The sequence below is a fragment of the Ictidomys tridecemlineatus genome, chromosome 3 (assembly GCF_052094955.1).
Source record: "Ictidomys tridecemlineatus isolate mIctTri1 chromosome 3, mIctTri1.hap1, whole genome shotgun sequence".
NCBI classification, from domain to species: Eukaryota; Metazoa; Chordata; class Mammalia; order Rodentia; family Sciuridae; genus Ictidomys; species Ictidomys tridecemlineatus.
In genome coordinates this window covers 4429386-4455800 of record NC_135479.1, presented here as the reverse complement: position 1 = coordinate 4455800, position 26415 = coordinate 4429386, and the positions used below count along the sequence as shown (strand labels likewise).

The 26415-nt window shown below is 52.6% G+C and overlaps 1 protein-coding gene and 1 pseudogene across 5 annotated transcripts in view; one reads left to right on the top strand and one right to left on the bottom strand.

Moving 5' to 3' along the window:
• Window positions 1-19336, top strand: part of Sec14l1 (SEC14 like lipid binding 1) — a 52970-nt gene extending 33634 nt beyond the window's left edge. For all 5 annotated transcript variants that reach the window (XM_078041593.1, XM_078041592.1, XM_078041590.1 and 2 more), the window contains 10 exons: window positions 403-512; window positions 2387-2576; window positions 4842-4930; window positions 5555-5625; window positions 6717-6888; window positions 7164-7298; window positions 13641-13775; window positions 15420-15671; window positions 16424-16602; window positions 16981-19336. In XM_078041593.1, coding sequence (XP_077897719.1) covers window positions 403-512; window positions 2387-2576; window positions 4842-4930; window positions 5555-5625; window positions 6717-6888; window positions 7164-7298; window positions 13641-13775; window positions 15420-15671; window positions 16424-16602; window positions 16981-17086 — 1439 coding nt within the window. In that variant the 3' untranslated portion in view covers window positions 17087-19336. The remainder of the gene's footprint in view (window positions 1-402; window positions 513-2386; window positions 2577-4841; window positions 4931-5554; window positions 5626-6716; window positions 6889-7163; window positions 7299-13640; window positions 13776-15419; window positions 15672-16423; window positions 16603-16980) is intronic.
• On the bottom strand, window positions 8891-12881 carry LOC101970846 (ubiquitin conjugation factor E4 A pseudogene; annotated as a pseudogene).
• Window positions 19337-26415: the final 7079 nt, after the last annotated feature.

Here is a 26415-nt window from a genome sequence, read left to right as displayed (position 1 = left end):
CTGTGTTCCTGAACACAGTAGCTGGATCCTTAACGAAGATTTAGATCTGCTTGGTTGTTTCATTTCATAATTTTATATCATGGAAGGGCTTTGTCACTTTGAATTAAACCAGTCATTGAATGTCTTCTCTAGTCATGGTGATGTCATGAGTGGCATTGTGGCTATTTGAATTAAGGTAATTCAATGGTAATCAGGGAAAGGTAGCTGAGTCAGCAGGCTCACCTCTGGTTCTGTGGTGTCTTAAAGACGTCACTGAAATTCTCCAGGGTGGTTGCTTTAAATGTGTCCTCTCTGTAGTCTCCTTCACCCCAAGACTCTAGCCCCACCTGACACCATTGGGCAACGAGAGCCTCAGGAACAGAGTTCGTCTTTGCAAATGGTGCCATGTGGTTCCCGTTGCAGACAAACTCGATGCCGATTACATCAAGAGGTATCTGGGTGACCTGACCCCACTCCAGGAGAGCTGCCTTATCAGGCTTCGCCAGTGGCTCCAGGAGACCCACAAGGGCAAGGTGAGTGTTGGCCCCCAGGCTGTGCGGCCTGCCATCTCTGGTCCTGCGGCAGCTGGAGAGGTCATCCCCACGGGAGTGTCGCCAGCTGGAGCCCACGTGCCCGGCAGCAGGTTGGGCTGCCCTTCCTCGTGTGCATGGCTGCTGCTCTGTGCGCTGTTGCTGAGATGGTCTGCTCAGAAATAGTCGGTCATCAAGTGGCAGAGTAGCATGATGTTCCAGATAGCCATGCATTTTAAATTTTGAAAAGATTCGGAAGGAGGTCAGAGTTTTATCCAAGATTAGAAATGTTTGAGCTTTAATTCTGAAGTTTTATGTGAAATTGTAGCCACATAAGAAATTTGCTTTTAATAACAAGTTTATGTAGCAAGCATAAAGGTTACTTAGTGGCCCAGTGCAGGAAGCAGGCACCTGCACACAGTTTTTCCAGTCTCTAATTCTGTCAGACCTGGTTGCATGAGAGTTTTTTTTTTTTAAATAGTTGTAGATGGACAGAATGCCTTTATTTTATTTATTAATTTTGATGTAGTGCTGAGGATTGAACCAGTGCCTTATGCATGCTAGGCAAGCGCTTTGCCACTGAGCTATAGCCTCAGCCCCCGAGAGCTTTTTAACACCAGTCATTAGGAAAACAGCTGCTGTTGGTGTCTGGTGACCGTGTGTTAGACATGCTTTTAGCTCTTCGTGTAGTCTTCCCAACAGGTCTAGAGGTGGGTGCTGTTCCATCATCTCCTTCTTTCAGAAGGTCCAGAAACCAAGGCATGGAGAAGTTAAGTAGCCTGCTCAAGGTCTTAAGCTAGGAAACAGTGGGGCCAAGATTTGAACCAAGACCATGTGGTTTCAGCACCATATTCCTGTTTGTTTATTAGATACAGGATATTCAACCTAGGGGTGCTCTTCCACTGAGCCACATCCCCAGCCCCCTTTTATTTTTTATTTTGAGGCAGGGTCTTCATAAGTTGCTGAGGCTGGCCTCCAACTTGTGATCCTCCTGCCTCAGCCCCCCCAAGGTGCTGGGATTATAGGTGTGTTCCCACATTCTTCACCGCTTCCATGTGCCTGTGCTGCTTTCCAAGTGAAGATGATGCCAAATCACTGCACCCTGTGCTTTGATTATGTGCCAAGGTGGGATTCCATGCAGACTCTTGCTCCCACTCTCCTCATGGTCTCTGGATGGTCTGGCTACCTGCATTAGTGAACAGGTGGCCACAGAGAGAAGAGACCTGGTCCAAATGAGACTCAGATCCTGGACTCAGCCTTCTTCTTTATTCAGGTGACCAGGCTGATTGACAGGGTCTTGAGAAGGTTCCTGCATGTCACCAGCACCCCCACACTGCCAATCCCAGCATGGTTTCATTCCAACTTCTAGTAGAATCTCCATGCAGAAGCGCACAGGGCACAATGGTATGCCGTCACATAGCTTGGAACTGTTGCCTGTGTTTTCAGACATTGTGTCTTCACATTGCCCAGACTGAAAGGGTGCTTTAGGAAGATCACTAGAAAAATCAGATACTGATTTTTTTTTTTTTTAATTAAACATCAGGCCAAGATTTTTCTGGGAATAGCTAATTTTATTTTTTTTTCGGTGGTGGAGAGCAAACCCAGGGCCTCACACGCTGGGCAGTGCTATACCACTGAGCTGCTCCCTGCCCCAGCAGCAGCTCGTTCTAAACAGCATGAAGGTGCAGGTTACTGTTAGAAGAGATGGAGTTTGAGTCCTGGTCTCTTAGCAACAACAAACCTTCCCCCAGACCCCCAGTCCTGGGGTTGGACCCAGGAGTGTTGTACCACTGCATCACACCCCAGTCATTTTAAAAACTGACATTTTGAGGCTGGGCAACTCTTAACAGTCCTAAAAGCATCTTTTCTTCTCCCAGATCCCAAAGGATGAACATATTCTTCGGTTCCTACGCGCTCGGGATTTTAACATCGACAAGGCCAGAGAGATCATGTGTCAGTCCTTAACATGGCGGAAGCAGCACCAGGTGGACTACATCCTGGACACCTGGACCCCACCCCAGGTGCTTCAGGATTACTACGCGGGAGGATGGCACCATCACGACAAAGGTGGGTGGCACTGCGTCTCCCCGTCTGTTGCCATCTTGTCTCCCCGTGGGGCATCCGGGAGCTCCGCAGAGAGCCAGGGGCCTGCAAGGCATCGCCCTCCTCTCCTGGGACCTGGAAGCGCTTTCCAGTGTGAGCCAGCTGGTGAGACCCTCCAGCACACTCCTGTCCCACCTGGGCAGCTGAGGGAGGGCAGTGGTTTTGGCTCCTTCCTGGAGTTGCCCTGGGACGGTGACTTTACTTCCATTCTCAGCTCTGTGGAGCCTGTTTTGTCATATTAAAAACTCAAACGTTGGGCTCAGGCTGTGGCTCAGTGGTGGAGTGCCTTGCTCACACGTGTGAGGCACTGGGTTGATCCTCAGCCCCATGTAAAAATAAGAAAACATAAAAAGATATCGTGACCATCTACAAGAAAAATATTTTAAAAAGCTCCAAAACTCAAATGTTGGTGACAGAGTGTCTTCAGCAGCACTGTGCTAATAAAAAGGATTTAATGACTTACGCCTTCCAGTAGCTGTAACATGTCCAGCCAGGCCTCCATATCAGAATAATAGAGAACTGCGGTTTCTCTCAGGAGCAAGTAGACCAGAGACACAACACTCAGAGTGGGGGTGGCCGTCCCTTTGCATACTGGCCCCCGCGGGAGTGCCGGCCTTGTCTTACGATGCTCTTTCCTCCTGGGCTGCAGGTTGATGGTTGGACAGAATTGAATCACAGTCATTGGAGGGGGGCTGCAGGGACTGCTGTGGAACTGGCTTCCTCTTCTGTCTCTGAACAAGTCCTTTCAGAACTATAATACTCCAGTCTGTCTTGTTTTTCTAATTGGCTATTTATTTACTAGTATTAGGGATTGAACCCAATGGCTTTTCCACTGAGCCACATCTTCAGCCCTTTTTATTTTGAGACAATCCCTCACTAACCTGCTGAGGCCAGCCTCGAACTTGTGATCTTCCTGCCTCAACCTCCCAAGTCACTGGTGTGCCACTGCACCCAAATTGTTTTTCTTCAAAGTAACTGTAGCTTTATTGGTTGTAACTGGAAACATTTGTATTTATTTCACTACATGACTGGAACCTTAAAAGGTTAAAAAGTTTTGTAGTAAGACATGGACAGATGTGTCCCATATAAATGTTGGAAGAGGGACCCAGGTATGGTGGGACGCACCTGTGATCCCAGCTGCTCCGCAGACTGAGGCAGAAGGATTGCAAGTTCAAGGCCAGACTCACTAACTTAGCAAGATTGCTGCAAAAGAAAAGAAAAAAGAAAGGGCTGTGGCTGCAACTCAGCGGCAGAACACTGGCTTCAGTCCTCCAGCACCACCTGAAAAAGTGTTGGTACAAACTTTTTGTAAACTTGCTTTTCTATAAGATTTGGGGTCACAGAAAACTTCTTGGCTTAGTAAACAGATGTGGAACCAGCTGTTCCCTAAAGGCAAGGTCAACCCCGAGAGGACCCTGGCAGACGCTGCCTCCCTGCAGGACGATCCTGTTGCTCTCCCTTCAACCACAGGGCGGCACTCTGAGAGGTGCCGGCCGCTGCATACACTCTGGCCCTGGGATCATCTTCCCCTGTGTGGCTGGCGATGACAGGGTTGTGGGATGAGTTAGGTTCCTCTCAGGCTCCCTCCGTTAGATCTGTAGGTTATGGAGACAGAGCCAGCGTGTGCTGATTGGTGTCCAGAATGTTCCCATTTTTCTTGGATTTCAGTGGAAATTGAGGAAGACTGACTTGTAAAAATCTTATTAATTTATTGGAAACTTATGAAATTAAAAAGGCTTATTTTTCTGAGAAAGGAGACTTGAACTGAATTTGTAGAAAAATCCTAGGCATTCAGAAGTCTCCTCTGGGCTCTTGCTAAGCCCTGTGTGCAAGCGAAGCAACCCAGCCTGACGGCTATTGCGCAAGACAGGCTGGGCTTGGGCTTGGCCCTCCTCCCTGCAGCACCATCTCCAGGCTCTGCTAAGCTGCACCATTATTTGGCTTTTTCTTTTGTGACTTTTGGGGGAAATGTTGGATGCCAACCCCACCCCTGTCCCACACTGAAGCCAGCTGCTGCTTAGCAGAGGGGAGAGCTTGGGTCTATCAGAACACTCCAGAGCTCTCCTGCTTCCCAGGAGTCCTGTTTGCGGAGCTGGGGTGCAGCCCACAGCCTTGCTCCCAGTAGGTGCTCTTCAGCTGCACCACCTCCAGCCCGGAGCCAGGGGTCCCGGGGCTGTCCTGTGCCCCGTGCCCCACACAGGGACCCTCTGATTGCTTCCTCCCCTGCAGACGGACGGCCTCTCTACGTGCTCAGGCTGGGGCAGATGGACACCAAGGGCTTGGTACGAGCCCTGGGCGAGGAAGCCCTGCTGCGATACGTAAGTCCTGGCTGCTGCTGGCCTTGCCCTGCGTCCCATGCTGCGCCCCCTGCCCTGGGTGCTTTGCTCTTGCAGTTAGAAAGGAGAGCCTGACGTATGCAGAGAGCTCAGAGGAGCACACAAACGTCCTGCAGATGTTTTAACTGCGGGGTCCTCTGCGGAGTCGCCGGGTGTCTAGAGCAGACAGACCCCCCTCACACTCTGCTGCTGGCCTTCTGTGGGTTCCTGTCCGTGCTCCCGGCTGTGGTCATCTGTGCTGTGCACAAGTGCAGATACAGAGGGACTTCTTCCGAGGGAGCATTTGTCACCCCAACTTGAAGGGCTGTCCTGGGCTGCCTGGGGCTGTTCGGACGCGCCCAGCTCCCTCTCTCCTGCCGTCCAGTTCAATGTTCTGAAGACCCGTCCCAGAGTGGCGGCTCCCTGAGCCCAACCCTCGGTGGCACGACTCTCCCTTTGCCACAGAGGATGGCGTCTGCTCTCTCCTGAGAGCAGATGGTTGTCCTTGTCGGGCTGTGCTCAGCCAGTACGACTGCCAGGATGCTCTGTGGGCACCCTGCCTGCTCCCCTGTGGTGTGCCCAGTGGGCGAGTCTTGACCTGCCCCGTCTCCATGCCCTCCGTGACAGGTTCTCTCCATAAACGAAGAGGGCCTGAGGCGTTGTGAAGAGAACACGAAGGTCTTCGGCCGGCCCATCAGGTGGGTGGGAGATGTGCGCTCTTCTTTGGGCTTATTGACAATGTGGAGTTCATATTTCTAGTTGGTATTTAGGACCGAAGTCTGGTAGTTCACTGTTTTCCAGGGAGTTTCAAAACTAGAAAGCAATGAGAGGGACAGCTGCAGGCTTGGTGCTCCTTGCCCCCTAGGCCCGGCTGTCAGGGCATCCCAGCAGGCCCCGTGGGTTGGCCTGGGCAGTGGGCCTTGAGGTCCTCGGGAGCCCAGGAGCATAGCTCCCTTTGCTTGTTTGTTTCGACCCCCATTCTCCCAAACGCTCCTGTGTTCCTGAGCTGGCTTCCAGGCTTTGTCAGGTGGGGTGAAAGTGTGCAGGGACGCCAAGGTGGGCACATGGACGGGTGGGGGTGGCTCCTCCAGAGTGTCTGTTCCCTGGGGCAGGGTTTGCAAGGGTGCGTGTTCACTGCTGCCTCTCAGCCCCTCAGAAGGCGCTGGACTCAGTGAACATTTGTTGTGGAATAGCTTATTGCAGTGCAAACGCCAAGTGTGGGTTACAGTGTCAGATGTGTGCCCTGGGGAGAGGCACAGAGTGTCGGGATGGAGCTTTAAGTCTTGCTTGCTAGTCACTGAGCATATCTGAGAGAGGCTTTTATATGCTGTCAGCCATTCATTGATGGCTTTGATAGTTCAGGGTGGGTCCTACCACATTGAGCCTATGTGTTTTATGTAAGTAGATGTGAATAGAGTTCATAACACCGTAATTCTTAAAACTGGTGATAAGCCAGGCATGGTGGTGTGTGCCTGTAATCCCAGTGATGTGGGAGGCTGAGGTAGGAGGATTACAAGTTTGAGGCCAGCCTGGGCAACTCAGTGAGGCCCTGTCTCTAAATTTTTAAAAATTTTAAAGGGCTGGGGGGTGTAGCTTAGCAGTAAAGCACCCCTGTAGTCAATGCCCGTGTTGCCTAAAAATGGAAAAACCAGACAAAAAAACCTGATGTATGTTTGGAAATGACTATAAACAACTGTTTTATAATATTGAAAGAAAAACATTGAATATAGGACCCAGTTTGCCAAGTATGCTGTCTATTGAATAAAACACATCTCTGTACCATCTGCAGTTCCTGGACCTGCCTGGTGGACCTGGAAGGGCTGAACATGCGCCACCTGTGGAGACCTGGCGTCAAAGCCCTGCTGCGAATCATCGAAGTGGTGGAGGCCAATTACCCAGAGACGCTGGGCCGCCTTCTCATCCTCCGGGCACCCAGGGTCTTCCCTGTTCTCTGGACACTGGTGGGTTTGTGTGATGTTCTGCAGTGACCGTTAACCTTCTAGAAGGCAGATATTTGTGCACTCGCTGCATGTCTGTGTCCTGGAGTCTCAACTAGGTGGGAAAAAGCAAAGTAAGATGCAGAGTGAAACTCAGATGTTGTTAAAGGGGAGAAAAAGCAAAATGTTTCTGACTGTCCTAATGCTGTGCAGACGGACCTGACAGAGCCCCATGTCAGACTTTTGCTCTTTGAAAACCAGACAGCAAATCAAACAGCCCGGCCTCTGGCTCCTCACAGGTCAGTCCATTCATTGACGACAACACCAGAAGGAAGTTCCTCATTTACGCAGGAAATGACTACCAGGGCCCCGGCGGCTTGCTGGACTACATCGACAGAGAGATCATTCCAGATTTCCTGAGCGGGGAGTGCATGGTACGTATGAGGAAAGAGGCACACGTTTGTACTGAGGACGTTAGAAGAGTGGTATTGGTTTGCACAGATGACTTCAGAACCTTTAGTTTGGATTTCTTGATTTTTGCCTGTCACCTTTGACCTGAGGTTGAACTGAGGAGAGCCATTCAGATAATTGTTGGTAACACATTTCTTCACGTGAAATTCTAATGGGAATCTTTTAGAATCTATTGTAAGAATAGCTTGCTTTATTAACACAGCCGTGAGTGAATCAGATCTTGTAACTGTTTTAGTTTTTTAAACAATACTAATACAGCATTGATTCGGTGGGGCACAGTGGCTGAGCAGCTCAGGAGGCTGAGGCAGGAGGATCACAAGGTCAAAGCCAGCCCCATCAACTTTGTGAGACCTGTCTCAAAATAAAAAACTAAGCAAAATAAAAATTTTAAAAAGTGTCTGGAGGTGTAGCTCAGTGGTTAAGTATCCCTGGGTTTAATCCCCAGTACCAGAAAAGCAAACAGGGACTCGGGGCTGACAGCGTGGCTCAGGGCTAGAGCACTTACCTGGCATGCAGAAGAGCCTGGGTTTCATCCTCAGCACCACCAACAAAACGAGCAGTCAAAGCAACACTGAATCAGCTTTCAAGAGCAGTTCTTGCTTGACAATTACGTAACCCAGGATAACACTTTCGAAGTGGAAAATTAAAGGAAGTGGTTCTCCTTTATGTAAGTTTGGGGTTTTAAAAAAATAAGGTGCTGGATAATCAGGAGCCAAAGGAGCAGGACTCTGGAGGCCTGGAGCCTGCAGTTGCCCAGGGGAGGCCTAAGAAAGCTGGGGCTGGAGGAACTCCGTGGGATTGGATCTGTGGGCTCTGTGGCTGCTGAAGTGAGCAAGGGATCAAGGCTGTCATCAGAGCAAGGGTCTCTGGGCACCTTCACACTAAAGCTACCCCTTGAGATGTGCACACTCTGGGTTTGACTCCTTTAGCTAAGGAATTGAGCTGTTGAGGGAATCCTTCTCAATGGTTAGAGGACTTTAGGAAACCCAAGAGTTTAGCTCTCAGCTCATCAGTTCCATTTTAAGGAAGCTGCAGGCACCATCACACCACAGTGCAAAGAGCAAGTAAGTTGCAGGATGTAACTTAGCAGGTGCCCCTGAGATCAAACCATGGGGTCAGGTTTGTGGAAACCTACAAACTGCTTTCATCATGAAAAGCTAACCATCTTGTAGTCAGGCATAGTGGTGTGCCCTGTAATCCCAGAGACTCGGGAGGCTGAGGCAGGAGGATCTCAAGTTTGAGGCCAGCCTAAAATAAAAAACAAAAAGGGCACCATGCTGAAGCACCCTTGGGTTCAGTACCTGGTGCCCAAACAAAACAAAAGTAGGTGGAGTCGGGTATCAGACTCTTGGCAGGTAGCACCTGCCTTTGTAGCCTGTCCATGCCCAACGCACTCACAGTGCTGAGAGTCCATCTTATTGAGATGTCCATCTTATTGAGCCTTGTGGGACCCCACATGCCTCCCGGGCAGCCACTCAGCCTGGTTGTCGGAGGGGAGCGCTCCTGGGCCTAGAGGGTGTCTCACCACCGGTCACCTGGTGTTTTCTTTTTTCTTTTTTTTTTTTTTCAAGGTATCTGCTTTTATGTGAAAGGTTGTTTTGTAACATCATAGAGCTATAACAAGTATAAGGGCTTAAGTCCAGATCATGAGGACTAGTAAATTTGCAGGATAATGCAGGATTTTCTGGTTATACGTGACACTGTAGACTTAAAAAGTACTGCTCACTAAAAATGTCTGGACAGTACTTGGGGAGAAAAATAGTAAAGTGGAGGGAAGTTTTAGCAGTTGAACTAATAAGGTAGGAAAATAGGAATAGAGAAAAAAGGCTGAAAATTAGTGATTTATAATCACTGGTTGATTATAAGAAGTATAATTTCCTGCAAGCCAGGGGAGCACTGACAAATTCTCAGAAATCTTAATTATCATAATTTGAGCAAAAGCAGTTCTCAAATTTAATAAAGAAGATGAAAAAAAAAAAAAAAGAAAAGGAGGAAAGAAAGAAAGAAAAAGGAAAGGAACAGAACTAGAAAAAAAGAAACCAATTGTTTATCTACACTCTGGGGTTGGTTTTTGGTTTGCTTAGTTCACAGTATTTATTCTGTTGCTCCTTTTGCTGCTGTTTCCTCTCTGCAAGCCACCGTTGGATTTTTTCTTTTAGTTCAGTGTTTGGCCGGATCTGGTCCATGGTGAGGGGACTGCGGTTAAAAGGATCTGTTTGGTCACTGAGCACATGTCTGGCAATGGTGGACCTCTCCACAGTGACTCTGGAGGACGGCAGCACCACAGGGTCAGACATCAGTGTGCTCAGGACAGGATCCAGGAACTCACCACAGGCATCTGCATAGGTCTCCTCTTCTTGTTGTTGGAGGTCTGCAAGAGACTTGATTTTCTCTGCCAGATTACCAAAAGCCACAATCATATTCCCAGGCTTATTTATTTTCTTCAGGACTCGAACTGTCTGTGCAAAGAGAGTTGGGGAATAGGAACGTCCATCCTTGGGCACAGTGGCACAGAAATTCTCCTCATCCCCAAGATTTAAGTAGATAGTGCAGATATCTGATACAAGCTGCTGGGGTTTGAAGTCAAATTCACTGAAGTCCTTGACTTTTAAGGCACCCATCTTGGGCCCAACCAGGTGCTGCAGGAAGTAGTTCAGCATAGAGATGATGCGCTCAGCCAGAAAAGGATGCATGAAAAGTGATTTGATTTCTGATGTTAGGAAGGCAAGTGTACCAATTGTTTCATTGGACATGATGTTATGAAAACATGCCAACTGCCCAAACATCTGCAGGCCAGCCTCTTTCTCTCGGTGAGCTTCTGGGGTCAGACTATCCCATTCACCTCAGTCCTTCTCAATCTGCTGGATCTTTATCTTGCTCAGATACTGAATAGCTTCATCCAAAAGGAAGATGGCATCATTCATTAGCAGGTTAAGAAAGCGGAGGAAAAGTGGAGGGTTCATAGCTTCTAAATTCTTAGAGGCATAGTCAGCCAAATCCTTAATGCTCTCCCGATACGTATCTGTTCCCCACATGTATCTTAGGATGGGATACATGGGATACATTAAACTTCTGTTCAAATTGATGGGGGTCTCCTGTAAACTCGATGTCCACAAAAACCTTGATTAGAGCTTCTGCAAGTTGGGGTGCATGTGGAAAGTTGCAGAACACACGCTTCCGGTGGAACACACTGGATACCAAGGAATTTGGGGTCTGATCCAGGTGGGGCAGCACTGCTTCCAACACCTCAGCTAGTTTAGCCCTTAAGTGAGGATTCTTCATTCTTTCTATGCTCCCAGTGAAAATGGTGATAAAGTGAAGGACATGCTCCAAGGAATCTACTGATGTCTCCAAGATGTCATCGGCAAAGTGGCGGAGAAAAATGAGGAAATCACCGAGTTTATCTGCAAAAAATTCTGGCACATAAGCCAAAGAGCTGTAGCCATCTGGCAAAGGAAAAGTTAGCTCTATTGGCTGTGAGCCCTCATTGCCTATAGCCAGTTGAACCAGCAGAACAGCCATGGACACCTGCAAATTTGGGCAGTTTTGTAGCATCTGTGGCTCAGTCATGGCAGTCTTGGTTGAAAGATAGATGGTCATCAGTCATTCAAACTGTTTACGGAGGTTGTCAGCAGCAGGGCTAGAACTCTGCTGAGCATCCCTCCAGGCAACCTGTAGCCGATGCAGATTTTGGTTGATTTTTACCATCTGATCATGCAACCTGTGAAATCCCAAGTACAAGGTATACTCTGTCAGTGCAAGGTTCTCTGTTACAAGGTTGTAGTTCTGGGGAAACTTTGGCTCCTGCACAGCTGGGATCAAACAGGTTTCTTTGTCCAAACCTCTCATGTGTACATTTTTTATTTTTCGTTCTTCATCATTCAACTCTTTCAGAGCACAGTAAGTAGGATTAAAGGTGAGAAGCCGAGAGGACTTGGGTTTGCAAAATGGCTGGCATAGCTTCAGGAGAGCAGCACCCAGATTCAGAAAGAAGGCATCCGAGGCATACATCTGGAAGAAGATTTCTGGCATCTGATTGGCCCAAGTCTTGGTGCGGCCTGCATTTGCATGCAAACAGTTTCCCAGCCAGGATAAGATACAGTGTTTGGTTTCTGGAGAGAGCTGGAGTAAGTTCTTCAGCATCTGGTAGATCTTTTCATGGAACTGAGCCATGAACTGATGGATGTTGGCCTCCTGTACTTTGATCTACTGAGGACTGGACCGAGATGGATTCAAGAAGTAGCCATGATTTTCTGCCACACCCGGAGTCTTTAATAAGCAGGAGATATTCAGAATGACTCCCAGCAAGGTCTTCTGGTACATCTGCCCATTGCTAGGGTCCTTTGGTTGAATGTACTCTACAAAAACCTTTGCCATATCCTTTTGCCTAGTGAAATAGAGAAGAATATCTAGATATACATACAACAGGATCTGGCACAGCTCCAGATCTTTTATTCGGCCCAATAAAATATCAAACACTGGAATCTTGACTTCAGGAAATGTTCGAACTTCCTCATCTAGTATCAAGGCTTCAATGACCTCTTCTAGAAATTCAGTTACATCTTCAAAATGGGCTCCTTGGATGGCTTCCAATATCAAATCTACCAATTGTTCATGGATGTTTTGGTCAACATAGATCTCTGGGGTGAGGAGAACTGTTCGGGTATTTGACACAGTGAGGTTCCTGCACTGTACTGGAAAGGGTAGCAGGTTCTCTGGGACTTTGGTAATCTCTTCCTTGGCTCTTTGGAAGCAGGAATAAAGGTAACAAAAAATGTGCCTCTCTCCTGCATCTCGATCAGCAGACAGATTTAATGTTGTAGAAGAAGTCATGTTAATCAAGTGGTTTCCTGGATCTTGAAGTAATAAGCTAGCAAAGATGGCCTGCTCAACGTTGCTCATATCAAGCCAGTCTTGATCTTCCAGTTCTACTGCCATTTCTTCCAAATACACACAACGGCTGGGGATGCCATTCCCACTTTTCAAGCTAGGATCACTGTTATCCAGAGTAATGAGGAAGATCCTTTGGATCATGTGATTGATGTTGAGTTGCTCACATATCTCTTGCTGTGACCGGAATGAGCGGCTGATCTCAGCCACAGAGTAATCAAATTCATCCAGGCTCTCTGACACACTATTATCTGAATCATCTGGGCTAGCTGGGAGTTCATCAGATTGCTGCTTCAGCTGCTCTTTTTGGATTGCTGCAAACTGCTTGGCATCAGCCAGGGAGCCAAAAAGAGCAGCAGAGGGATTACTTGAGATGTTGTTGCTATTCTCCTGGTCTGTCATTTCACTTTAAGGTATCCTCCTTCCAGACCTAGGGGGAGGGACTCAAAGGTGTTTAGAAGGGTTGACTTAGCCTGCATTTGTACTCTTCTGGTTACATATCCTCATTCAAGATCAAGTGGACTCAGTGGTTCAATGGGATGTACAGAGCTCTCTGAAAGGCTTTTCCCCATAAAAATACAACACAGAGCCTGAAGGGCCAGCAGCGACGACACGACAGTCTCAGAGGCCAAAGGGTTCCCACTTTCACCTGGTGTTTTCTAACACGCCATCCTTGCGGGGACAGTTCCACTTCGCACTGCGGGCCGAGGGTGTGAGCGTTTGCTCTGCATGGTTGCCTCCCTGGGCTGCTGTCGGGGAGTACTTGGATTTTATGAACTCTCAGGTGAAGCTGCTGTACAAGGACTCATCAATTGTCATTGTCAAATACGACACTGCCTGTTTCTTGCAAATTCAAGTTCTCCTTTATTGATAGCGGGTGTTGGTATAGACTGATCGTTTGACCTTGATTATACAGGAAGCTTTGTTCGTTGGTAGTAAATGACTATAAATTTGATTATTTTGTTTTTTTCTTTTCTGTGGTGTTGCGGATTGAACCGAGTCCTCATACGTGCTAGGCAGGTGCTCTATCAGTGACCTGCATAACCAGCTCCAGTTAAGACTTTATGTAAAAATAATGACTATAGTTCTTGGGAATAAAACTTTCTTAACATAATGTGTTTCCTTTGTAGTGCAATAGAAAGTCTTTTAATTCCTATAAAAACCAGCTGTAGTAATTGAGTCCAGTACCTCCTGCATATTAGCGTGAATTCTGTGGTAACCATCTTTAACTTGTTCGTGTTTACTCAGAGTAGAACACAGGACTGCAGTGGTTTTCCACAGTAGCTCACAGGCTGCACGGCCTGCCTCGGCCTTGCCAGGGCTCTGTCTAGATTCCCAGGAGGTTGGTGGGCGCGGACAAGGGCTCGGGCTGTGGGCTGTGGGCACAGGTCTCATGGCTGTGTTTACATTTCCAGTGTGAAGTGCCAGAGGGTGGACTGGTCCCCAAATCTCTGTATAGGACTGCGGAGGAGCTAGAAAACGAAGACCTGAAGCTCTGGACCGAGACCATCTACCAGTCTGCAAGCGTGTTCAAAGGAGCCCCTCACGAGGTATGCCTTCCGGGCCGCCCCAGGGGCTGCCCCAGCCCTGCTGCCCGCTGCCCGGCACCCATTAGAAGAGCCGCTGGTCTTTCTGCTCTTGGGTCTTCAGGTCCCTGATGGTCTATCTTGGTCAATGACCACGTGGAAGAGCGGGTCTCTCAGATGGAAAACCACTGTGTGGCCAAAGCCTTGAAGGGGGCCTGGTTTCTTGCCCTGTTTCGCTGGAGAGCCTTGACACAGACATGGGGAACAAGTGGGTCCTGTCGGAATCCTGCTTTCACCCCTGAGCTGGCTACTCGGTGGTCACCTTGACCAGGCTTCCCTTGAGTGGTCCACTTCGGTGGAGTTTCTTCAGAGCTCTGCCGGTTCCGTCAGTGCAGGGAGTGAGGAGGGAGCAGCCGGCCTCTGTTTCCTCTTCTTGCTGTCACACTGGTGCAAAGGCCAGAGTGTCCCTGCATGAAGTCCCCACGTTTCTGTAACAGTGCAGGTGACCTGAGTATGAGGGCCACTGCACAAGGTCCTGGGTCCTGGGTCCTGGGTCCTGGGTCCTGGCTGGGTGGCAGCACTTCACACGAGGGGTGCTGGGTCAAGAGACTGCTGTCTCTGCCCAGGGTGGTGGCCAGGAGCTGACCCTTACTGCTTCTGCCATGGCAGCTCCCTGCTTAGCCACCTGCTGGTCATTGTTGCTGATGTCTTCCCAGCAGCTGACCAGACGGACCCTGGTGGGTGGACGATGAGGGAGGCTGTAGCCGTGATTTGAATGGCAGAGGAAGCCTGATGCGCCCCCTTTCACACTGTCCTGAGGTGATTTGTATGGATCCCTATCTGAGGGTGCGTGGCGCTGTGCTTGTCCCTGTTAGAAGTGGCCTGTTACCACACCTGCGCTCTGCTTTGGGAATGAGTGAGGCACAAGTCCAAGGCAGGACCACCCGGGGCGAAGCGGCGTGTCCTGTGCAGCAAGGAGGAGGGCATGCTCCATGGGCCTGCTCCTCAGTCTCCAGAGGGGCCGCGCTGAAGGGCACAGCTGGCCTCCAGAGGGAGCCGCAGAGGCCAGTCCACGCAGAGCTCTGCCCAGCTGCTTTGGGTTCCCATGCCCCTCCCCCACTAGTCTTTGAAACTGACGCTGACCTCTCTCTGCTGGGGAACTATCACTGCAGGTTGAAGTCCGGGTTTTGGATGGCACTCGGCACCCCTAACGGCTCATCTCTTCCTTCCAGCTGCACTCCTGCATGTGGCCTGTGCCTTCCAGGCCTCCCCTGCTCTTCTCCAGGCCTGGCTGTTCCCCAGCCCCAAGCAGCCCCTGCCCCCTGTGTCCAGTTCCCCAGGCGTCCCGTCTTAGGTTGGAAGACCGTCTTTCAGAAAGCTGTCTGTAGATGCTGTTGGGCATCTTTGGAGGGCACACGCAGGTCATAGAGGCACAGTGGCTCACCTCCACGATGTGTAGCAGGAGCCTTTGGGGAAAGAAGAACGAGAGGGAACGGGCCCTGGAGGGCTGAGTGACCTGGGTGAAGGCACCACCCCTGCCTGCCTGTCAGTCCTGCCTGTCCCTCCTGCCCCTTCCTGGCTCACACCTCTGGGCCAGAAGGCCCCTGCAGGGCTTGTAAGCGCGGGCCTCACACGTGCGATTGAGTCACTCCCCCTCCTGTTTTCCAGATTCTCATTCAGATTGTGGATGCTGCTTCTGTGATCACTTGGGATTTTGATGTGTGCAAAGGCGACATTGTCTTTAATATCTATCACTCCAAGAGGTCTCCGCAGCCCCCCAAGAAGGACTCCCTGGGGGCCCACAGCATCACCTCTCCAGGCGGGAACAACGTGCAGCTCATAGACAAGGTCTGGCAGCTGGGCCGCGACTACAGCATGGTGGAGTCGCCCCTGATTTGCAAAGAAGGAGAAAGTGTGCAGGTAAAGTCACGTGTTCGTGACGCTCCACGGGGTCCTCCTTGACAGTGGGTGTCCCTGCTTTGCCCCACCCCGGTGGCTCCTGGAGGCTCTGCTGTTGGTGGAGGGCAGGGTGTGCCTAGCTGCCAGGCCAGAAAGACCCAGGAATCCCCGTGGGTCTCGGGCCCTGAGCGGGAGCTCCCACCCAAGCAGGGTGTAGGCAGCCCAGGACTCCCCTGCACAGAAGGGCCGTCTGGCAGGAGAAAGTGTATGCACACACAGCTGGCCTTCAGATGACATGCGCTGGATGGGACTTGAGGGGTTGCCCTTGTCTTTGTCAGAGGAGAACCATAGAGAGGAGCAGAACTTAGGGAGCCACTTGCTGGTGGCCAGGCACGCTGGTTTACATCCAGATGCTCTGCGGCTCACCTCAGCCTTAAGGGTGCCACTTTCCGGTCTAGGCAGCCCTCCAGGTGCCTCTGGCCATCCATAGTAGAGATGGGATTTTGCAAGGTGACAGTTGGGAGGGGAGTTCCTGTGGCCTTCCCAGCTCTTGTTGGAGGCCTTGGGACAGGCCTGATCGTGGATGGAAGGATGTTTTCGAAGTCCTTCCTGATCGTGATCCAGATCGCAGGTCTCCAGTCCTGTCCCAGATGATCACTGACTGCTGTCGTGTCCCCATGAGGCCGGGAGACAGCGCCCCGGCACTTGGCAGCCCCACTGTGGGATGGGGCTTGTCAGGAGTCCTCCTCATCCTGCTTCCCCTGCTGCTCCAGGGCTCTCATGTGACCAGGTGGCCAGGCTTCTACATCCTGCAGTGGAAGTTCCACAGCATGCCGGCGTGTGCGGCTACCAACCTGCCCCGGGTAGACGACGTGCTGGCCTCCTTGCAGGTGTCCTCACACAAGTGCAAAGTGATGTACTACACAGAAGTGATCGGCTCCGAGGACTTCAGGTCTGGGCTCCCTCCCCACACAGGCGTCCTTGAGGGTGAGGGGGCTCAGCAGAGGCCCCAGAGCCAGCTGTGTGCAGCAGGGATGGTGGGTCCGGGCCTCCCCGGCAGTGCTGGGCCCCTTCCTTGGCTCTGACTGCACAGCTGTGGCGAGGGGTGTCAGGGCGGCAGCAAACGCAGCCTTTGCCTGTGCGTTGTGTCAGCTGTGTGTGGGCCGGGGGAAGCTGTCCCTGGATGGGACACTCATGGCCCATTCCCTCTGACTGGGCGGTGGCGGCATAGAGGGGGCAGAGAGCAGGATGGGTGGGAAGCCCGCAGCAGTGTGGACAGCGGGTGCCTGTGGCTGGGTCCTCACACCTCTTCTCCTCCCTGCATCTGCAGAGGCTCGATGACCAGCCTGGAGTCCAGCCACAGTGGCTTTTCCCAGCTGAGCGCCGCCACCACCACCTCCAGCCAGTCTCACTCCAGCTCCATGATTTCCAGGTAGTGCCGCGAAGCCTGTGTCCACTGTGTGGAGGGGATGGCCGCGCCTCGACAGCCAGCTGTGCCGGCCGCCCACCGACGTTGAGCAGCCTCCTCTCGCCCTCTAGGTAGCTCTAGCCATCCAGATGGTAAACTAGCCACGCCGTCCCAGAACTGTCGACAGGTAGTCTTAACTCTGACCCTGACCTTAACTCAATAGCCATAGATTTTATACACAGCGTGCACAAAATCAAACCAGAGCGCAAGGGCTCTCTTGAAAGAAAAATGGTTTATATTACCAGATAAGAAATTGACTTCGTCTCAAATATTGATGCAAAAAATTTTTCCAACAAGCTCCACCTTGTCCACTAGTGAATGACTTCCCATGACGTCTTCAGAGCCAAGCCCACCTTCTCCCAGGGAACAGAAGCCCCCAGCTGCTTGCCCTAAGCTGCACCGCAGTCCTTGTGGCTCCCTGTTAGTCGAGATGGTCGGTGGATCCGTGGAAGCCCCCGAGTCCTTTCCTCTGGAGGACTCGGGCAGCCTGTAGCAGCACCTAGTCCTAGGGCCGACCTGCTGCTGTTCTTGAGTGGGGCTGGTGGCTCAGGAGGGGTTCTCGGGGGCGCCCGCAACTCCGGGAAAATGCCACCATCATTAAACATTGCTTTCTCTCTCTCCTTTTCAAATCTTTCGATATTTTTCAGAGTAGAATTTTTCTGTCTGTGAACTTGGGTGGAGGTGTTCTCCCTTTCCCTCTGGGTGCCGCTCTTCCCACTGCAGGGAGGGTGCTCTGGGCTCAGTGCCACCCCTCCCGCGTGCTCTAGCAGCTCGCTGTGCTCGGCCACTTCTGCTCTGGCCATTCTTTAGAGGGTGTTCTGGAAACAGCCATATTTGCTGTTTGAAAGCTGTGGCAGTGAGTGTTAGCTGTTAGCAGGCTCCCGCAGTGTCACTTGAGGAGGGCATGGGGCTGTAGGAGCCCTTTGCGTTTGTAAGTGGAAACTGGATGTGTGTGCAGGTGCTTGTGGGTGCGCACAGCAGCCGGGTGATGGCGCAGGTGGGCAGCTGGAAGCTCAGTTTGAGTCGCAAAGGAGTCCTTGGGAGCAAATCCGAGTATGAGATCGGTTTGCTTTTTACATTTTCTTTTTGATTTCCAACTACCAAGCCTGCTTTGCCCTCTTACCCCGCTCCCCCAGTTTTTGATGAGAAAGGCACGTTATTTATGAATCTGTCCAGGAGTCACATAGGGTTGGTTGTGTGATGAAGACGTGCAATGTGTGTTTTGTGTGGCAGGGGTTTTTAAAATGTGCACCACGCCACACAGCCTTCACAGTCCTAGATCGCGGTGCTCTGACTCAGCCTGGGCATTGGGTGAGCGGCCATGTGACCAGATAGCTGTGTGGATGCCAAGTGTGCACCCCATGAGTAGGTTGGGTGAGCCTGGGAGAAACTGACTGCCCCGCTCCTGGCCAGAGGAGGCCTCTGGCTCCTGTGCCTGTGCACCTTGAGGCACACGCAGACCCCCCGGGTCCCGCCTGCCCTTGCCCTGTAAGGCAGCTCCCTGACACCGAAGCCTCGTTCCCAGAGCATGGCAGGGCTGGCCAGCACATCTGCGCTGTCAGAGCTTCCCATCTCCAGTTACAAGGACCTGAGGATGGTCCCTCTTCTCTCTCTTCCTGTCTCTCTCTCCCTGTCTCTCTCCTGTCTCTGTCTGTCTCTCTGTCTCAGATGGCAATTTTGCTGACAGCTGCCAAGAAAATGCTTCACTCACCCGTCCACACGTGCCCAGAGGTGTTTCTAGAGCATTTGACTTGCAGCCATGCCCCACCCCAGGCTGAAGACGCGTTCCTTTTAGTTGGTTCAGAAGTGGAACTCTTTTATCCCCAGAGAGCTGACTGTGTCTCTGAGACTTGAGAGCAGCATGGGACTGCACGGTGCCCGTGGCCCTCGGGAGCGTGGTGGCCCTCGGGAGCGTGGGGCCCCTCGTCTTGTGAGGGATCGGGCACAGGGTTCCCTGTGCAGCTGCGCGTCTCTCGATGTCTCATGCCATGCCGCTCTTGAAATGCTGCTGTCATCTCCCTTTGACGCTCCAATGATTCTGTTGATTCTTCCTTCCATTACTAGTGTCTTAATTCACTTTCCTAAATCCATTATTTGCATATCAGAATTCCCTAAATGTTTTGTAAACATATTACCTCACTCTTGGTAATACAATACTGATAGTCTTTAAAAGATTTTTTTATTGTTACCAATAATAAATGTGAACTGTTTAAGAAAAGAGTGTCTTTCTTATTGTCAAAGAGTCTCAGTGTCTGTCTCTCTCTCTCTCTCTCTCTTGGTACTGGGGATTGAACACAGGCCAGCCCTTTATATTTTTCACTTTGAGACAAAAGACAGTCTCACTAAGTTGCTCAGGTGCTTAGGACCTTACTGAGTTGCTGAGGCTGACCCCTAACCTCGGTCCTCCTGCCTTAGCCTCCCAAGTCACTGGGATTGCAGGTTGGCCCCACCACACCTGGCTTCAGAGTCCCTCCTGAGTGTGAAATTCACTGGAGACTGCAGAGCTGAGGGAAGGAGAGGCTTTCCAAGGCCAGAGGACCAGTGCTGCTCCGAAGTTCAAGGAAATGCTTACCTTGGCAGGACTGTCGGGAGAGTGGAGTTGAGCCCGTGCCCCTGTGAGAAGAGAGACCCAGTGGTGGCGATCCCGTGTCTGGAAGAAGTCATGCTGTGTCTCTTCTGTGGCCGTCATGGTGTGCTTGATGGGGTGTTTCCTTATGAAGCAGGTGCCTCGGGAAATGGAGCAGGCAGGCGTGGCCTGCGGAAGGCTGGGTTGCCTCATCCCAGCTCCCCTGCCATCAGTGGATCTGTAGGGACAGCGGAGCCCAGGCTGCGGAGTGGGCTCTTACCCTGTGTAGCACAGGGCAGGCTGGGAAGACCATGGCCGGCTTGCTAGGGCCCAGAATCCAGGGGTTATTCCTTTTCCTCGCTAGGGTCCGTCCTGGGGATCCGCCAAGGTGTCTGGCCATCATGTGGGGTGGGAAGCCTGGGCATTGCTGCAGCCTGGTGACGTGGCTCAGCCTGGATGACAAGTGTGTCCACAGGCAGCCGGACTAGGTAATTTCCTAGCCCGAGTGGCACCCACACCACTCGCTGTGACAGCCAGCTTTCTTCAAGGGGATGGAAGGCTTTTATGGAATTCTGCGTGTTCCTAAGCTGATGAGTCAGACCAGCTTCCCCATGGCCTTTGGCTTGCTGGTCTGGTACTCGGTGAGAGCCAGAAGCGGTATGGAAACAAGCCAGTCGGGGTTATCTCAGCCATCCCTTGACTGTCTTCAGAAAGTGCCCCTGGAAGGGAGTGTCCTGCACAGTGCTCCTCACCATTCACCTTGGAGGACGGAACCGCGGCGTGCCAGATCCCTGTGGGAGCACAGGCTGGCCTTAGGCTGTGGCAAACCAGCCAGCACGGCCTTGGAAGTTAGGGCTAGGGAAGCCAGATTCTGGGAAGATGGTGGTGGCATCCCCACAGCCACACAACTAGGCTACAGAACCTAAAACCACGGGTAGGCTGAACTGTATGCTTTAAAGTCGCAAGAACAGCCACGCTTGTTGTATGAACAAGAAGGACATCCAGTGGACATGGTTTATGACAAAGCCAGGTGATAGGTGCCCCCGGACCCAAGACAAGCAGAGGTCAAACCACCAAGAGCCGTAAGATGCCTGTGACCCGCAGGTTCTCAGTGTTGGAGGGGAGGCAGGGGTTGAGAGCAGCAAGGCAGGCTGGGCTGGCCACTCCTGGAACCCCCGTAGCTGACCAGCGCAGAGCCCTACGGACAGGTCTAGGAGAAGCAGAATGGGCCCTTAGGACCCTAAACTGACCTGCCAGGACTCCCTCCTAGAACGGTCCCCTGCGGAGGAATATAGATCCAGAGGAGGGGACGAGCCCAGGGGGGTGCAGGACCCCTAAGAGCAGGTGCACATGTGTCTCAGACCCCACCAAAGATACAGGAGAGGGGGCTCTGAGCTAGAGACGCTGTCTGCAGCCCACCTTCTTCTGAAAGCTGGAAACGTTTTCACAGGAAAATGAGCATCCAAAGGTCTGGACGTCAAGGCCAGGCGAAGCCAAGAGGCACTGCAGGACACCTCAGTGGGGGACGTGTGCCTGCCAATGGGTGATGGCCCAGCATTAAGACTCGAATTTTAAAATGTGAACTAACTGACACGAAGGAGATGACAGGAGACGCAGGAAACACATGAGAATTAGAAAAACTTGGAGATGAGCTGGCACAATAAAACATCATGAATGAAAAAGATTCAGAAATGTGAGACGGCGAAACCCAGCAGAGTGTGGTTTTACCATCGGGAGGAAAGGAACAGATGGAAAGACTTAGAAAGTGGCACGTGGAAGATAAGCCAAGATCAAACCTGGGCGGCACTGGAAGAGTGAGACCCGAGAAGGACCAAAATCAGGAAATATTTTCGTAGACAGGCTGAGTATTTTTTGGTACTGGATCCACACCCCTGCCCTTGCCCCTGCCTTTTTTTTTTTGAGTTGGGTCCTCCCCAAGTCCTGAGGTTGACTTAGAGCTCGCCATTCTCCTGCCGCTGGCTCCCTAGTGCTGGGATTACCTGTGTGCACCATGGTGCCCGCTGGATGTTTTTAAAGACTCACCTTGGGGCATTTAGGGAGGGAGATCAGGTTTTTTGAGGACTGAGCTTTAGGCCAGAAGCAAAAGGAATGATTATGACTCCTCAAGGGAAGAGTGATCCGAGGGATTTTTGTCCAGTCAACGGACTGCAGCTAGGAGCCCTGGTGCATCTGCCAGATTGTGTGGAAGAGCGTGTCCTCCGTGGGCCTTCCTTGGGGCTCTAGAGAAGAGGCTGCAGACAGCCTGCCTGAGTGCACGGGCCTGGTGGCAGGCTGGGAAGGAGGACAGGGTGCCGGGCGGCAGGTGTCCTACTACTGCTTTTTAGAGTAGAGGGAGCATAGGCAAACATTGTTAAGTTTTTAATGGTTTTTTTTTTTTTTTTGACCAGGGATTAAACCCAAGTCAATCATTAACCATTGAGCCACATGCCCAGCCCTTTTTATATATTATTTAGAGACAGGATCTCACTACGCTGCTCAGGGCCTCACCAAGTTACTAAGGCTGGCTTTGAACTCCTGATTCTCCTACCCCAGCCTCCTGAGCTGCTGGGGTCACAGACGTGAGCCACTGTGAAGTTTTTAGTGACTATGTTAGCAGCTTTATTAATACTGTCATTGGGCCAGGCCTTATGGCACCCATCTGTCATCCCAGTAACTGGAATCTCGGCAACTTAGCCAGACCCCATCTCAAAATAGAAATTTTTAAAAGAGTTGGAGACGTAGCTCAGATGTAGAACCCTCCTGGGACCACCCCTAGTGCTGCAGTGATGATGTTGTCATTGGGGGAGTGTTGATGTGACCATTATGGACGTTCTGGTTCCAGGGTCGTTCTTTCCCATATCCAGGCCTCTCTGTGGAAGACCCCCGGGTCAGAGGCTGCCAGCTCTGTCTCCACCCTGAACTGGAAGGTTCCTGGGTGGTCCTGGGCTGCCCCAGGAACCACCAGGCCAACTGCCCTTTTCTAGAGGAGCACATTCAGGTGATAATAGCTTTTAACACAAGGAGGTGACAGTAGCCAGGACAGCAGTTCCATCTTCCATCTGGGGATTGAGCCGTGGTGTGGCAAGGGGCATGTGGCAGTCCTAACTAATGCAGCATCTTTTTGGCTTGTGAGGTTTCTTTATTTTAGGATAAAAAGGTTTGTTGTTTTTTTGTGTGTTTAGTTAGGACTTCACGTGGGTCAGTTCACCTGGAAGGAAAGTCAACAGTGGTTCTTTAACTGGAGATTCAAGTTTTCTTCTGATCAAGTCCTGGGACAGGGACAGCTGTGACCTGTGTGCAGGCACCGAGTTCTAGGGCTGCGTCTGCAGGAGCTCAAGTCTGACCCACATCCTGTGGCCTTGCAGGGACAGTAAAGCAGGGCACTCATGGCAGAGAGGGCAGCAGAGGCCCAAGCCAGCCCTAGTCCTGCTCGTGCCCTGGGGCTCTGGCTGCCTCAGTTCAGCCTGGCTCCTGCCGTGGCTCCTGGGACCTTGTGGCCTCCAGGCAGCTGGACAGTTGCCCGCTCTGCCCTTACCTTTGGGCTTAAGACCCAGTCCCCAGGACCTAGTTTTGACAGGGACATGGAAACTCTCAGGAGCCCTTCCTGGGTCCCTATGCTAGCCCCTGCTACTCGCTGTCCATGAGAGACGCAAAGGACAGGAAAAGCTATTGCTGGGCGTGCTGGGCTCCTCTGGAGAAGCAGTGAGGGAGAGTCCTAGCTCAGTCTTGATGGACAGAGCAGCTGCCGAGAAGGCCCTGGCTCCATCCACTCCCCTGAGGGCATGTTGCGCCCAGAGCTGAAAACGAGGCCCTGCTGGGGCTGCTGAGCTCTTCCCCTTCCACGGCCAGCCCACACCACAATCGGAGGGACCCCATGCTGCAGTTGGGGGAGACAAGCCACAGTCCAGAGGGGGCCTAGGAAGGGGGACCTGGCTCTGCCAGGGTGCTCCTCCCCTGGCACCAGCTTGGCCTCATGTCACCTGGCCAAAGCCCTGGCGGTGGGACGACGGGGGCTTTGCTCCCTGGTCTCTGCCTGGGCCAGGGCCGTGGAGGAGCATCGGCTTCCGTGCCTGCAGAAATCCCCCCGAGTTTCGCGCCTTGGCCTGACTCGGCAACAGGGTTTCCAGGCGTTGGTCAGACATGATTCTCGTGTGCCATAGTTTTGGATCCAGAATGCCCCCCAAAGGCCATGTGTTGAAGGCTTGTCTTGGGGTGGCACTGTTGGGAGATGGTGGGACCTTTAGGAGCTGGGCCCTTGGCACAGGCCCAAAAGCAGGAGGGGTCAGCTGATCGTGGCCTGCAGCCTCCAAAGCCATGAGCCAGAATGTGGCCTCGAATTGGCTCTCGGATCCGTCACTTTGGTGCCCAGCGCTGACAAGGCGGGTGTCTCTGGGTGAGTTCAGCCTCTGGTTGGTAGGTGGAGTGAAGCAGGCTCCTGATGGGGGTGGACCTCGTCCACCAAGGGCCTGACAAGCAGAAAGGCTGACCCTCCCCAGAGGAAGAGGCTTCTCCCACTGCCCCCTTAGAACAGGGCACAAATAGGACAGCAAAGGCACAGCTGCCCCGCAGGGCACTTGAGCACAACCCTGGGCCCTGGACCAGCAGGGCCATGCCCGCCCGTGTGCCAAGCCGGCTGGGAGACCGGCACAGGGAGCGGGGGGGCCTAAACTGGGGGCTTGGCGCCTCAAGGCAAAGCTCATGCATTTCTTCCCTCTTCAGGAGAGGACACGAGATGACCGCAGGGTATGAGACTAACGTGTCCTGCAGCTCAGGAGCCCTGGAAATGACCGGGCAGAATGCTGGTTGGGGTGAGCGCCAGATCGGGAGCCAGGGGGTGTGGTGGGAGACAGAGGGCCGGCAGGGCAGCACCAGGCTTTCCGGCGCCTTCTCTATTCTCTCCCCCAGGCTGGCCTTCTGTGACCGTCACCCACCACCCCCTGTGGAGGGCAGGCCTCACCAGGCTGGGACATCCGCCTTGTGTGGGGATTCGCCTCTGTCTAGGGCCCACCCAGGAAGGACACACAGAGACCTAGGAAGTGGCAGGCTCTGGCCAGGATCTGACCTCGTGCTTTCTTGGGCTCTTGGCCCTGCCAGACCGCTTCTTCCGTCAAAGCTCCTTGGTAAGCGCGTTACACGACTGTGCAATGGACACACGCAGTGTACCCTCAACCCACAAGACGCTCACACCAGCAGGACTCACCTCCCCTGATTTTACAGGAAATTAAAACGAGAGTTTGTACAGACTCCGAGCCCCGATGGAGGAGGCAGCACTGCTCCTGAGGCTGGAAAGGAAGACCCAGCACCCACAGCTGTCCTCAGAGGCGAGGGAGGGCTGGCTGGCTTTGCAGTGCCAGGTGGTCCTGGAGCCTGTGGAGCCCCTGGTGCGAGACGAACCAGGCCTCCCTAAACCCACCCCAGACTCCAGCCTTGGGGAAAGACGAGGCGAAGGGCCTCTCCATGAGGGAAGGCCATGCCCCTCGGGCCGCTCCTGTGTGAGCATTGGTGTGTGGGTGCTGGATTTGTGCCCATTCTGCCCACCAGGACGGGCATGGAGCTCAGTGCCTGTGTGGTCCCATAGAGGGTCTGCACCCAAACTGCCTTTGGAAACTGGGTATACAGGGAAGGCTGTAGGAGAGGAGGGTGGGCAGCTAGCCAGCAGCTCAGGTTCCTGGGGACTCCTACCTTCTGCTGAGTCCTCGTCCCAAAGCCCACATGCTGCTTGCTCCCTCTTGGGACATGCAGCCCCCAGCCCAACCAAGCATTGAGAGACACCAGGACTGACTGCTTCTAGAAGGCTCTCGGCCGGATGGGAGGAGCCTCTGGAGACCTGTACGAGTTGGCCTTGCCCTTGACATGGCACCGTGGTGTGTTTGGAAGGGCCTGGTGGCTGCAGGGCATCAGGCCATGGTCCCATCCTGAACACCCATATTCTCTGTCCTGGAGTTGGGGCTGGCAAAAGGGTCACCACACTCTGAGGTGCCTGGGAATGGGCTCAGGCCACACAGGTCCTAGCCACCTGTTGCCCCGTGGCTCTCCCCAGCCCCTTGTGCTCTCCTTGGTGACCCCTTCCTGAGGCGGGCTGGGGGCAGAACATGGGGAGAAACCTGCCTGGAAGGCCAGGCCGTGGGGTTAAAATGGATGGGCAGGGTCTGCCCTTGCAGCCGCCCTGAAGGCCAGGGCAAGAGGGTGCCGAGGGCGGGCTGTCAGGCCTCCCCCTGGGCTGGATGCACCCACAACCTCCCCTGGGTTGTCCTAGGTGCACACTAGATGCTCAGCTGCCCCATTTTATATGCAGCCTCAAGATGAGCCAGGCCAGGTGGTGGTGATCTCTGAAGGAGTGAAGGTCTAGGGGTCCCAGTGGCCCTGGGCTCCCCTGTTTCCTGGAGGTGCCTTGTTGGTGCAAAGCTCTGCTGCAGGGGCAGTGGCTCAAGTTAGGCCCTGGGCTGTGCTCTATCTTTTCAGCCTGCCCAGCCCTCACCAGGCTGCCGGCCTTGCCTCTGCTGTGCCCTGAGGCTCTTGCACATGACTTGGTGGTGTGGTAGCCCAGACTCTGTCTTGGTGCCCCTGACAGGCTTTTGTGCAGACGGGATGATGGTGAGACTGGCTCATCCAAGTGTCAGTTCTGCTCTGAAAGCTCCTTCCCACTCCATCCAGCCTGGCACTCCGGGGCCCGGCTGCAGCAAGGTTGCCTGGGCGCTGCCAGCCACAAGCTCCTCAGAGCCCTCCTCTGG